The sequence below is a fragment of the Bombus affinis genome, chromosome 16 (assembly GCF_024516045.1).
Source record: "Bombus affinis isolate iyBomAffi1 chromosome 16, iyBomAffi1.2, whole genome shotgun sequence".
Taxonomy (NCBI): domain Eukaryota; kingdom Metazoa; phylum Arthropoda; class Insecta; order Hymenoptera; family Apidae; genus Bombus; species Bombus affinis.
Window position 1 is genome coordinate 5,161,007 of NC_066359.1, and position 13,767 is coordinate 5,174,773.

At 29.6% G+C, this 13,767-nt stretch overlaps 2 protein-coding genes and 1 long non-coding RNA gene across 4 annotated transcripts; 1 reads left to right on the forward strand and 2 right to left on the reverse strand.

Annotated features, from left to right (window-relative positions):
* LOC126925800 (lysoplasmalogenase-like protein TMEM86A) lies at positions 1-8,479 on the forward strand. 2 transcript variants are annotated; one of them, XM_050741787.1, is made up of 6 exons: positions 1-168; positions 2,366-2,529; positions 4,691-4,884; positions 5,304-5,431; positions 6,305-6,415; positions 6,511-8,479. In XM_050741787.1, exons 1-6 carry the CDS (start codon positions 148-150, stop codon positions 6,643-6,645), a joined length of 753 nt encoding a protein of 250 aa, XP_050597744.1. In that variant the 5' UTR covers positions 1-147; the 3' UTR covers positions 6,646-8,479. The 2 variants fall into 2 exon arrangements, with proteins under 2 accessions (XP_050597744.1, XP_050597745.1); XM_050741788.1 differs by having other exon boundaries at positions 5,304-5,419.
* Positions 3,134-4,784, reverse strand: LOC126925831 (uncharacterized). The gene is made up of 3 exons (XR_007714126.1): positions 4,669-4,784; positions 4,041-4,133; positions 3,134-3,881 (listed from the first exon to the last, which is right to left on the reverse strand). It is a non-coding gene; the product is annotated as an uncharacterized LOC126925831 (long non-coding RNA).
* On the reverse strand, positions 8,060-13,639 carry LOC126925747 (intraflagellar transport protein 81 homolog). The gene is made up of 13 exons (XM_050741670.1): positions 12,971-13,639; positions 12,522-12,670; positions 11,796-11,907; positions 11,253-11,369; positions 10,902-10,961; positions 10,671-10,823; positions 10,097-10,375; positions 9,625-9,942; positions 9,381-9,531; positions 9,142-9,290; positions 8,928-9,008; positions 8,690-8,853; positions 8,060-8,630 (listed from the first exon to the last, which is right to left on the reverse strand). Exons 1-13 carry the CDS (start codon positions 13,073-13,075, stop codon positions 8,534-8,536), a joined length of 1,935 nt encoding a protein of 644 aa, XP_050597627.1. The 5' UTR covers positions 13,076-13,639; the 3' UTR covers positions 8,060-8,533.
* Positions 13,640-13,767: the final 128 nt, after the last annotated feature.

The window sequence follows — 13,767 nt, forward strand, 5'->3', positions numbered from 1 at the left end:
GATGTTGTTCACGCGGAGAGAAATAATGCAGCAGTTGGGGGAACAGTCTACTGTGGCAATTGTATGGTAACTGACAGTTCAGTGGAAAATATCGTGTATGTAGGTGCATGTCATTATTCAGATCGAAAAATTACGGTTTAATCGAAAATGTCATCTCCTGCACAAGTGGTAAGCAATATTTCTTCTTATTGATTTTTCAATTCCAAATAATCTTTCCAACAGTCTTTGTTGAATTTATACATTTTTCTTGTTATCCACATCTTGACAGTTCTCAGATGCAGGTTCGTTATTTTCTCCTTCGTAGAACAAAGATCTCGAAAGATTCTTCTTCCTTTTTATTATAGTAAAATACAGAAACTCAAAAATTACAAAAGAACATTCCATTGAACAGCTGTTCTCTTTGTTTTGAACAAGCGCTACCTTTTTTGCGTCCAGCGCTGACTGACTTTCGTTTTTGTTTACGGGCTATTAATAACTAATGTTGGTAGTATTGCCTGAGTCAGTTTGTTTTTACGTTTATTTCCGCCAGCTGGCAATAAGAACATAAAGGATTCGTTCGTTTTTCTTCGTTTCAAATCGATCTATCACTTTTCGTTGTCAGTTTCTTGTTATAGGAAGTATGACGTTTTAAATATTTAGCCTTAACGCGATATACCGTATAATCTAATTAGTAAAGTATACATTATAGCAACTATATGAATTAAATTTGCTCTTATTGATATGAAAATTAAGTGCCACTGAATACTCTTTAACTATCTTGACTAAGTTACTCTGCAATCTTCCACTGATTCTATAATTGATCAATTAACATTATAAAGTAACGTTATACAGTATATGTAATGTTTTATTGAAATATATTTTTGTCTCAGACAAAGAATAAAATCAGTCCTTGAAAATTAATTCCTTCCAATACTGCATTCCATTTAAATCATCATTTAAATTGACTGTTTTATTGGAATTATACCATTGGAATTTTTATAATTTCCAACTATTTGCATATAGTACTAAGTCTAAAGTGCATAGTGCAAGTCTAAGTGCATATTCTTTGGTTTATCTTTATCATGATAATCTAGTTTGTCTTTCATGAATTTTAAACTCAAACAAATATTATGATTGCACAATAGTATTGAACAACAATTAACAAAACCATTATGTTTCTACATTATCATAATGTGCTATTCTATTATCTTATCTTTTGTATCTGTTTATCTTTCCTTTCTTTCATTCTTTGTGCCCCATACAAGATATATGTATTTTAAAACAATTAACTTTTCTTTTCAAACATTTTACATAACTTCTTAAACTTTTTTATAATAACAAACATCCATTACACACGCATAAATAACTTACAATTAGACGCATTAACAAAATTATCCTTTTCTAACATTCTGTTTGCTGAGACTGATTCAATGAGTAAAATAATAAATATGTCATATTAAGCGTAATTTATACATACAACATATAAAATCGATGACGCACCGCATGCGTTTCGTAAAAATTTGGCATATATAACTATCTTGCGAAATAAGTTATGTTTATGAAAATATATGTTAATTATGTCGTAAAATAAAACTAACTGTAAGATACTTAATATCGAAGGCAAACAAAGAAAAGAAAGATTTAAATTAATTAAAATTCATTAATTTTTTGTTAGACGCTATATAATAAAATCGTACAAAAGTAAAATACGTAGATTGCGGATTTCTATGCAAATTCATATCTTTATGAACGTAATATTTAGTATAATATTACAAATATAATTTATAAAATGGAACCTAGATAGAAAATTGTTTTACCTACTAAATATTATAGAGATTCCCATACCTGAATATTTTTTAATTTTTGTAAATTATTTTGCATTTTCGAATTTCCTATAAATACATAAAAATCCGTATTCTAAAAATAAAAATAATAAGAACAATTAAGAGGAATTAAAAGTAAAATAAAAAGAAAAGATTAGTAGTCGATAACAAGAGCATTCAAATGGATTAACACGTTTACTGTCACAGTGATCATCAAATTGTTGAACATGATTAAAAAAAAAATTTTCTGCACTAAGCGATTTTCAACAATATAAATGACTTACATTAAATAATGCGCAATTGCGCATATTAAAAATGCGGAAAAAATGTGCAAATGCGATATAATATAATGCAAAAATTCAATATTATTTCGTAGTATATTTCATTCTTAGGCGTAGTATATTTCATTCTTTTTTCCAGGGTAAAATATAGAAAGTTCGTGTGTCAGTGAACGTGTTAAGAAAAGATCGTTATTGTTAGTACAGTAGCGTTTCGGTTAAGAAGGTGTCAGTCACGTTCACGGTCGGTCATTTGATTCCGATTTCATGTTTTGTCTGTTCCAGTTAAAAAGTGTCGGCCCAAAGCTAGTCCCATTCTTTAAAAGCGTGTCCGTGTATTTTATATTACTGGCCGAGCAGCCGTCCCTGCTGACGGCATGTTTCAAGTGTTTGCCAATTATAAGTCTTATCGTCTTTGTTCTTCTACATGGAATTAGTTTATCGCAGGAGTAAGTGCGACAGAATTTTGCATGTGCCGATCCTTTTTGTCTCACGCCTCTTGTTCTGCAACTCAACAACACTCTATTAAATGGTTGTTTCAATTTTTTATTTCAAATTAATATACGAGCATTGAAAAATTTGAAAAAAAAGTAAAGAAAAGGAAATGAAAATGAAAAATCGCACCAGTAGTGTCACTAGCGCCCCATGCATTTTGGCAATAAAATCGAAAAGTATTAACCGGAGGTAATTTATCGACCTTCGTGTTTCCGTTTTTATTATCAACTTAACGACGCAACGTAGTTGTTACCGTTTACAGTAGCCCATTAAAGCACTTCACATTTAACATGGGCAATTTTTATGTATATATTAGTATGACACGACTATCATGATTATATCGATAAAAAACTAATCTGAAAATATATATATCAATGATGGGTGAACAAAAAGATATAAGTTAAATTTTAGTCAAACTAGGATAAGTATGTCCTTTGTTCGTGGTCTGTGGTTAATTTGAATCATTTTTATAAAACTCAATTATGCCAGATACCGGTTAGACAAATATTTCTAAGTCTAAATGAACATAACAAATGTTTTGTAAGTGCAATGGGATGAAACATATTCTAACAGTTGATCTTACATCGTACTTTAAATATTAGTTAGTAGTTCTCTGCAAAACTAATAATTCTGATTTAATACTCTTTTGTCTGCATAAATATATGATACACTATAATATATATAGCATATAGTATATAGTATATAGTATAATAGCTAGAAGGTATTTTATATTTGCACGAAATATTTTGTAGCTTCTATGTATATTTTTACATTCGGCTGAAATTTTACCAATATAATCATGGTAGTTACGACTCATTATGGTGGTAATAAAATCCGAAAATGTTTAGAAAATGTATGTAATATATAACACGCATAATATATTCATACAGAATGTTTATAGATATTTAAATAGTTCTGTGAGTTACCATACATATGTCATATTATATCTACAAAATGATACTTTTAACGAGCAAGCGTTTAACTGAGCGGAAGATACGAGTTAATCGAGTCAATGTTACATTTCCGTGGCTACTCGTAGGTGCTAGCCATTTATCATACGACCTCGCTTACATGCTTATTTTCAGGTCACTTTTTTTCCTAATCAGTAACGCACATATTTTTAAACTTCCCGCCAAGTTTGTTCTTTTTAACGATTTTCGCACTCCACAGATCGCGCGAAATTCTCGATTGATCTCGTAAGTGCAATTTTCCGTTGGAAACAAAGAAGAGGATCGATTTATTGCGAGGCAGAATATAACGTTCTGCGTCGGCCTTGTGACGTACATACCGATGATTGCTCTTCTTCCTATGTAACGTACGAAATGTTCGCTATTACGTTTCGACAGCCGGCAATATATATATTAACGATATTTCTGTAATATTTTAAACAAAAAAAAAAAAAAAAATTATATCACTTTATAAAAGATGAACATTGATTGAAAAATATTGCAACCGAAAAAGTCACCTGAAAATGTAAGTGTAAGCTAGAATACTTCTTCACTGCTTCTCTGTGCTTCTGTTTGCTTGGAATCTTGGATCAGAGCTGGGCAATAATCATCTGAAATTTTCAGTTTCATTAATTACTTATAATAGAATTATTTATCATTTCAAGTACTTATAAAAAGATAAATAACGAATAATTTTATTAACATATAATGTTGTTGTATTATGTAAAATTTATTTGTTAAATAAAATATATATGCCCATTTCTGCCATGATGGAAGTAATGTCTTTGGCGAAATGTATTTGTCGATTAGTGTTGATACTTATAGCTGATAATAAATATTTATGAATAAAGCTATCATGGAACCTATTTAGTATTGGAACTACCTATGAACTATAACTTATATAAGGTATAGTTTATATTTATTCATAAATTTTTAAAAAATCTCAGGAAAAGTCCCAAAGAATGCACCATTGTAATTCTAGAGATTTTTAATAAAATTTTTAATAAAATTTGCCATACAATTTTTAAGAAAAATTAAGTAAAATCGGTAGTTCTAGTATTACTGTTATTGCTATTTCTGTTTTAACATTAAACATAGATATTCTATTTAGTTTTGGAAATTGAATATTCCGAGACAGACACTTACGATTGACGGTCTTATTTTTCAGATACAGATTCTCCAGACGCATATTGACAGGGTTGATATTCAGTTGCATAGGAGATGCGCTATTGGTTTGGCCTAGTTGTTTCACGCCAGGGATGTGCATGTTTGCCCTGGCCCAAATCATGTACATCAGTGCATTCGGTTTTATACCGCTTAACATAATGTTAGGTACAATTTTATACGCGTTGTGTTCGCTAGGTAAGTCAAGAATGATCAGACTGCGAATTTTTATGCATGTATAGGGATTTTAGAATTGTAAAAGATATACGAAATATTCAATGTATAGGACTTATCGTAATATGTAATGAATGAAAGAAATTTCTACTTATTGTTAGATTCCATTTATTTAATTGAGTTCGTAAAACCAATTTGCATAAAAATCCGTAGTCTACGAATAATCCTCGGTCCTCATTATAAAAATAAACATACTGATTAAATATGGTGTCTCAATAAACATTTCCACATTTGTTGTATGAAAAATCTTTGTTCTACGTTTCTAACGTATCTTTTCACGTAGAATCATCCTCCTGTCGATTGCACCATGATTATCGAGACATCCTACATATACAAAAATTAAACAAGCTTTTGGAAAAATAAAAAGAGATCGTATTTTTCAGTCATATACGCTTTAATGCCTGGTCTGAATGGAATTCTGGTGATTGGCGTTCCTGTTTACACGGTGTTACTAACCACCATGGCGTGGAGGGCAATCTCTAGAGTGCAATTTTACAAAGTACAGAGAAAAGTAGAAAACAAAATGAGAAGTTTTGTTTTGTTTACACACGGTGTTTTCCAGTCTTTTGGAATTTTCATGGATCGTTTGGCTTACTTCCTGCCTTTTATCTAGCAGAAAATTAGATTAGCTGTAGATAAATTGAGTTACATGTTTTGTTACGTTAAGTGTAACACGATCCACTGATCCAATTAAAGGGTGAAACGAGTCATGTAAAAACAAGATGGGTAGGAGATGGCCTACACCTTGACCACGTGCATCTACGTACCATGCTTCCTTGTTCATCACGTCGAAAGGGAGGAGGCTGCGTGTTATAAATAAATTATAATTTAAGAAGCTTTTTATTCAATTATCCAGATTAAAGGAGATGTATCCGTTCATGAAAGGATTATATTAGATCGTTCGAGAAGTTCGTAACGTTTTTATTATGAATTTCTATCCAACACATGTAGCTAAACTGATTAACTGTTATTATTTATTAGACTGCAGATTTTTATGTATTTATTACATATTATACAAAGATATATATATATATATATATAAAATATCCAAAATATAGTACCGGTTTAATATTTAGTAAAACAAATCTAATCCCACTTTTTTAACTATATTTATAAAAGCATGAATTTGCATAAATATATCCGTAGTTTATTTATGATTTAAAAATTATTCGAAGGAATTCATTACCGAGAAAGACGAGAAATTTGCCAAAAAAGGACTCGTAAAATTACAGATTACGAAAATCCGAATTCTAGATAAATCTTCCGTAACTTTCGTTACCAATTTTCCGAGCAAAATAATACGACTGGAAAGCACTGTGCTGGAAAGTGTAGTCATTATTTTCATCATACACGATCTATTGAATAAATCGTATTTCTTCGTCAGGAGTTATGGACGTGGACTAAATTATGCAGCTGCATTGGTAGTATATGTTTCCTCATATCTGATACGCTGCTCGGATTTCACTATTTTCATACTCCACTACCTTATTCTCAGGTATAATGATTTTGATACATAATATTTTTATACATATTTTCAATACGATTTTCTTTATTGTCCTTTTTTTGTTAACTCGTCAAAGTATTTTTCAGGTTTCTATAATGTTAACGTACTATGCGGCTCAATTGGGAATAGCTTTGAGCGCAGTTGGCTCTAAAAATAGCAACAACAATAATAATAATAATGTTAGCAACGATAAAACTGACACAGCCTTGGTCAAGGGTTAAGAGAGAATTTCCTCTTCTGTTTATAGACTATAAATATTGTGAATTACATTATACTGCTCGAAATAATTCGAAACATAGGCACGAATGAAAATACTATAAGATATTAGGAAAGTTTAGTTTCCACAGCGTTGATAGCTGTCGATATATAGATAATAATCTAGCTATTTTGAGCAGTATATTACGACTAGAGACCATATAGATCAGTTTAGCGTAATCGTTGTTTTGAAATAGGTACAATGCACCTCGTTAAAGGATTTATGATAATCGTAAATCTAGAAGTCATAAACACTGCCACTTTCCTAAGGCAAGGATTTTTACCTGATCATTCAATAATTCATTGTAGTCGATATTTATTGCATTTAACGATCGTCTGATGAACGTTATTCATTCCCTTTCTCTCCGACGTGAACGTCGAATCGAAAGAAAGATATACATATATACTTGAAATGCTGTGAATTATTAAGTATAATCATATAATATTATTTAACAACAATTAGGATGCTCTTCGCGATCGCAAGAATTCTTTTTACTCCAATTAATACTACGTATATGCTCAACGTATAATGTTTACTCAGACTTTCACGTTCATTTATATCGTTATGAACGTTGAATATTTATAGAGACGAAAGATTTCAGTATTTCTATATAATTGTCAACTCGAAAAGAACTTCTCGAGTAAAATATTCGCAGAAATATTGACACGTGCAGTTTGTATATCATCTCGTGATACATATTACGAACCAAAATGTATTTCTTTGTACAGTAGTGAGTAAAAATGCTAAATATCTTATGAATAGTTGAATGTTAGTTAAAAGTGTACAGATAGAACGACTTACTTTTACTAAAGTGAATAATGAAATTCTAGATGTTTTGGTACTGTTCTCTCGTTTCGAATAATAATATAAAAGAGAGAGAAGAAAATTGTTTGAGGATTTTAAAAACCTTTAGCAATTATTCTTGTAGTTGAATTTCTACTACTAAAGCTGGAAACTTCACGTAAGAATATAATATATCATGTATTATTTTACTATTGTATTTACCATTATTATTATAGGTATTAGACAATAGTATTGCATTTATTCTAATTATGATAAATACCAAGTAGAATATTGACTTGAACAACTAAAATATTATTTTTTCAAAGAAACTATCTTTTATATATCTATGCCGAAGGAGAAGTACGATTTTCCCTTCGGACAAAAATGCGCATTTTATATCTTAGACATTGTAATAATTGACTATTACACGTTCACTCATAGATCTCGATGACATATCACTTAATATTAATGATTGAACTAATCATATTCAAACCGTAAAAGAACCTGAATTCCTTAGTAGGTATAATTAGAGCTGAGTAAAAATGAACTTGATTAAAAAAACAAAAAAGAATAAATTTCAAATAAAACAACTGAGGTATGAACGAGATTTTTATTAAAATCGAAAAACATTTATTATTTCTCGGCTACAACTTCATTAAATTCAGCTCTTTCAACACATATTGTAAAAAGATATATTTAATGTTGTATTTTAATACAAGACATGTACAAGCATAGCATAATATTGTTTCGTGAAATACATTTAGAACACATATTTCAGAAACAAGACATTCGTAGAAGTGTGATATTAAATACTTTAGCGTATACTTTCTTCAAATTAATCAATTGTTAGTCTTTATAAATTTAACGTTAAAAAATGTTACTGAATGAAAGTTATATAGTATTCTACTTTGAATATATGTAACTGTTTCAATCTAATTTTTAAATTACCGAATCGATCACGAAAATCTGTAAATTTAAATTGTATTTTTTATGTGATTAAAGTTTTGTTAATTCGATATACATATCTCTAATGCCGACAATTTCACTGAATATCTTTTCGTGAATATATATTACTGTAAAACCAACGTTTCTGCTCCTCCTCGTCGTACGACGATTCCATTCGATTGTTTACTTTCCTCGGCACATTTTATTTTACATTTAAACACTCTAAAAAAGATATGTACTTTTACATGTCATTTTTTAAATACACTATGTACTTTACTTACGATAATATATCATTCCACATCTGCGTTTGTTTTTCGTTTACCACGGTGGCTTCTTTTAAACGTTCTTTTTCCATCATTAAATTTTTTAACTTTGTTTCTTCCGCCTGGATGGCAGAGTTTAGTTCCTCTTTTATCTTTTTACCAGGATCAGAAACTGTTGGGTCCTATATAATACAATAATACTTACAAATATAAAAAATAACGAAACATGCACGAAAAACTAAAAAATTGAACAAACCTCTATGTCTCGTTTTATTCTTTCTTCCATAGCCTTCATTTTAGTTATTAGATTCTGCAGTTTGTCCTTCTCTTCAATATCCTTTTATATGTATTTAATATTTATAGAATAATTAAATAACAATATGATAATTAAGCGAAAATAAAGATATATATATTTGATATTAATTAAATAATAAAGTAATATTTAATACAGTAAATACAAAATCGATTACCTTCGCTATTTTGTTTTTTCTACTCTGCATTTCAGATTGTAAATTATTAATCGAGCTACTCATACTTGATTCTATTTCATTGTGAGCTTTCTTCGCTTTTTCCTGCTGTTGTTCGAATTCTCGACACTTTTGTCTCAAACTCTGCACCTCTACAATATTAAAAATTTTCGAATACTTTATTTTAGTATGTTTTATATTCTTTTTTACTATATCTTGTTATACATATATATTTTTCTTACCATTTATTAATGGGACCAATTTCGCTTTAAAAGCAGATACGTTCCGACCCAACTGAAGATTCATTGAGGATGCATTTTCCTCCGTGAAATCGACTGGAATATTTTTTTTTACAGTTTCCAGTCTCTCTCTCGCCTGATTGCATTGATTATACTAATAATATCAATATTATATTAATACACTAATAAATACTATACTAATTATTATCCAAATCTTTGTTTAAAAATCGTATGATAAAGTACATACCTGATTTTCTAAAATGGTGGCTGTTCGATGCAAAACACTGTTTTCTGCATTAAGCCATGTCAATTCGGACTTACAATGTTTATAAAGCGTTCCTCTAGTTTTTAAACGATTTATATACTTTTTTAACTCCTCCCCTTTAGGTATAACATCTTCTACCACCATTTTTGACAGCTCATGCTTCTCTTCCAATTTTACTTGCAGCTCTTGTAAAGAACTCATCGTCCTCTCTAATTTTTCAAGGATGTTTCTTTTTATATTTGCAACTGCGGCTGCTTGTTGTCGAAATGGTTCAATCTTATCAATATTGCTTTTCGAGATCTAGACAAATTTTATTAGCGAATATAAATTATAACTAGAAATAAATGAATTTTATTCTTGTTCAATTTAATGAATAAGAATTATAATTTTATAAATTACGAATATATTGATAAATAAAAGATTTATCCATGAAACGAATTATGTATTATTTTACCTTAAATTCTACCAAATTCTGAATCTCTTTGCCTATACTATCCAATTTATTTCGTAAAGCCGTTATTTGATCCGGACCCAAATACGAATACTGTTTCACTGCGTTCAAAGCTTTTATGTGATCTTTTCTTGTGTGTATTTCCGCAGGTAGCTTTTCATCTGTGACTATAGTTTGAACAGTAATCACTTCAGATAAATGTTGCAATAATGACTGAACAGTAATTTCATTCTCATCTTTCTTCAGAATTTGTAATTCTCTTTCCAATCTTTGTAAGTTAGTCTAAAATTGTTATTCGTTATTTAAAAATTTCTACTAGAATTACATTAAATATATTAAATTACAATGTTCCGTGTGTAACTATTATAATTTTAATCATTGTACATCGAATGATCCTACGTGAAAATAAAGTCTGGTATGGAAAAATTTTATTCTATATCATCGACTTATTTTTTCATGCAAAATCATCTCTTTGTTAATTACACTATGATTAGTAAGACACCATTGCTGAATTATAAAATAATCTTGATATGAGTTATAAATATTATTATAAATCTGAATTATTTAGTGTCTCTACTTGTAATCTGGATATTATTTCTTTTTCTTGCTCCTCTTGCAACGCAAAATCGCGTTCCTTGTCTTTCTCTACTCGCAAGGCTCGAGCAGCATCCAACAAGTGTATCCCGCTTTCAGCTTTCGTTCTCATCTTCTCTATACGTATAGTTACCGCCTAAATTAATACAAAATTGAGATTAATTTCCAGAATAAAAATAAACGAATAAAAACCTACAAATAAGTATTTTCTTACTTCTTTCTCCTTCTCCATCGTTTTTAAATCAGCAGTGAGCTCGCTAGCATTTTCAAAATTCTAAACTCATGGGCAAAAAAATTAGGAAGATCTTAGAAATGTTTCATCAACGGGAAATAAATATAATATCATTGTTACATTGCAGATATTTATACAATTGTTTATATTTATGCGACTATTTATATTATATTATATATTTATTAACGCAATTAAAGAAACGGAATTTAAATACATACATGTAGATTTGTTACTGAATATCAGATCGACTGCTTCATTTTCGATATTTTACTTTAAATTTCATAAATATATTGATGCATAAACATCCGCAGTTTAATCATCGAGATCCTTTACCTTCCTCCCGATCTCCCTTTCCTTGTGCGCTGCTTTGAATCTATCGATCAAACTTGTGTATTGCTCGTACAAAGCGGAGACTTCTGGATCGCCTAAATACTCAGCAGGAACCTCTAACTAATTAATGATAATGAAATCACTCGATGGAAATAATTTTAAGAAAATAAAATCACATACATATACGGTGTGTCGAAACAGTAATAAGACTGATCTCGTTTCTTAGAAACTGGTAATAATCATCAAAACTCAACTTTACAAGCCATAACATACATCCATACTTTAGCTTTTGTATCAACTATAACTTACTAGCTTTAGCATATACGACTGTTTTGAATAATATATATTATATAATAGTATTATATATATATATTATGATTATCTGATTCTCAAGAATTTGTACAGCATCTTCGGCAATGTATTAGCTTCCTAAGGATTCTATTTTAAAGGGAACAAAGTTTGTTTGTACTTGATATTTATAAATATTTTTAGAAAATCAGCCGTGTTATTTTTCTAGTACACCTTGTACATGAAGATGCAATATACCTTCACTAGGAAACGTGATAAGTAAGCTCTCTTTCGAACTATGTTTATATGAGACAGAAGCCAGGTCAGGATGGGGTGTATGGTATCAGGATCTCCGCGAATCAAGCCCTGCCTATATACATATAAGAAACCACCATAAATAGAAGTACTTAAGTAGTCTCTTAGAAAAAAATTCCTAAGACAAAATGATAAAGAGTGAGACTGTGAATTTTTATACATTTATGGGAAATCTAAGGGTGCAAAAGTAAATAACAATGAGCTGTATATAGTATGCAAGAAAATAGAAAATATTCAAAGTATAGTATCTATTATAATATTTAATGAGCACAATAATTCTCTATCCAGGTCCCAATTCTATGAATTATATTCATATAAAAAATGATCAATCTGTGATCAGTCAAAAATATAAACTTGCATAAATATTCACAGCCTAGATAGTCTTTTAATATTAGCTACATTAAATCTTAACCCTGCTATTCTCCTTGGATCTACACTTTCCCAAAATGAAAATTCTAATTCAATAAATACCAGTAACTCTAATTCAAATCGTTCTACTCTAATACTAGTTCAAAAAATGCTATTAAAATATATATAAAATATTTAAAGATTTGGTTTCAGAATACAGTAGTAGAAAGTAGTTTGAAATTTTAAAAGGAGATACTTGAAGTAGCAAAGAGAACAGTAGGATTAAAGAACTTTGTCCAAATGAAATATAAAAATTCTTGCCTAAAGGTCACAGGGTCTGTTTGAGGCTGATAATGAAGAATACGGAGAATAGACAGAATATAGATGGAGATCTCTTCAGGAGTTTCATTCTTTGTATCACTGGCATCGACATTCTGATCCTGTATTTTAATCAATACTTCTTTCAATACCTACAATGCAATTAGCATGAACAAACCAGTCATTGATAACATCATTTGAATTAATTGAAAAGTGAAATCTCATGAAATCAAATAACAAATTGAACTATCGATTGAAGTCAACTTGATCAACTCTATCAACTTTCTGTAAATTCCACAATCGCTCATGTACACTAAAACACTACCTTCTAGCCATCAAGTAGCATAGAAATTACTATTGATTTTAACACAGGTAGACTTAATACATGTTTTTCCTGTGACCTTCAATTTATGGAGTCAATCAGTATGACCTCTGAGCAGTTAAATTCTTACTTGAACCAATTCCTCTGAGCTTAAGGAATTGAAATAAATGACACTGTAACTACGTCCCAGCAGCTTGTTCACCTCAATTACAATGAACTTAGTATTTTCCCTCATTATGTACCAAACTTTGGCTCCTGTTCCTTTAGTTCTTACTCAAAACTTGGGAGCAACTGGAGAAATGTTTTGTTGTGATTTGATTGTCGTCTTGGCAACTGTGTCACCTAGGTTCTCTCTTCTTCTGAAAGCATGCAAAACTATACGTAGAGGGATTCTTTTGGTAAGGTATACACTCGAATCAGGTGAAGCTTCTGCGTTGACCTTTCCGCTCAAATTTAGTCGCTAATTAAATCTGATACACGATCCAGTATCGATGACTCTCGAAAGATCATTTAATTTTCAACTTAGTGTAATTGTTTGATGCAACTTTTGTATGTAATATCGATTTTACTGACTTAATAGACGCTACGCATTAATTAATAATTCAATAAGGAGATACCATGTATAGAAAGGACCGATAAAATTGATACAATTAATCGTTAAATACATTTTACAAAATATTGAATACTTTCAACTACAAATAATAAAATATAATAAAATTATTATTTAATAAATTATTGTATTATAATAATATTATTATATACAATAATTATTATATAATAATAATAACATTATTACATATTTATATATTATATTCTAATCTATATACAGAAAAGAAATTTTTTTTACTTTTTTACTAATATTTTATAGTAAATAATTATGATACAAACAATATTATAATATAATTATAAATAAACAGATAGAATATT

What these genes read in the sequence shown, in the direction of transcription:
- LOC126925800 (XM_050741787.1), top strand. Translation starts at nt 148, where the DNA reads ATGTCATCTCCTGCACAAGTG. An exon ending in GGAATTAGTTTATCGCAGGA is followed by an intron (nt 2,530 to 4,690) that starts GTAAGTGCGACA and finishes CTTATTTTTCAG; the next exon opens with ATACAGATTCTCCAGACGCA. An exon ending in TTTACAAAGTACAGAGAAAA is followed by an intron (nt 5,432 to 6,304) that starts GTAGAAAACAAA and finishes TTTCTTCGTCAG; the next exon opens with GAGTTATGGACGTGGACTAA.
- LOC126925747 (XM_050741670.1), bottom strand. Translation starts at nt 13,075, where the DNA reads ATGAGGGAAAATACTAAGTTCATTGTAATTGAGGTGAACAAGCTGCTG. An exon ending in GAAAAAACAAAATAGCGAAG is followed by an intron (nt 9,009 to 9,141) that starts GTAATCGATTTT and finishes TACATATAAAAG; the next exon opens with GATATTGAAGAGAAGGACAA. An exon ending in GAATAAAACGAGACATAGAG is followed by an intron (nt 8,854 to 8,927) that starts GTTTGTTCAATT and finishes TGTATTATATAG; the next exon opens with GACCCAACAGTTTCTGATCC.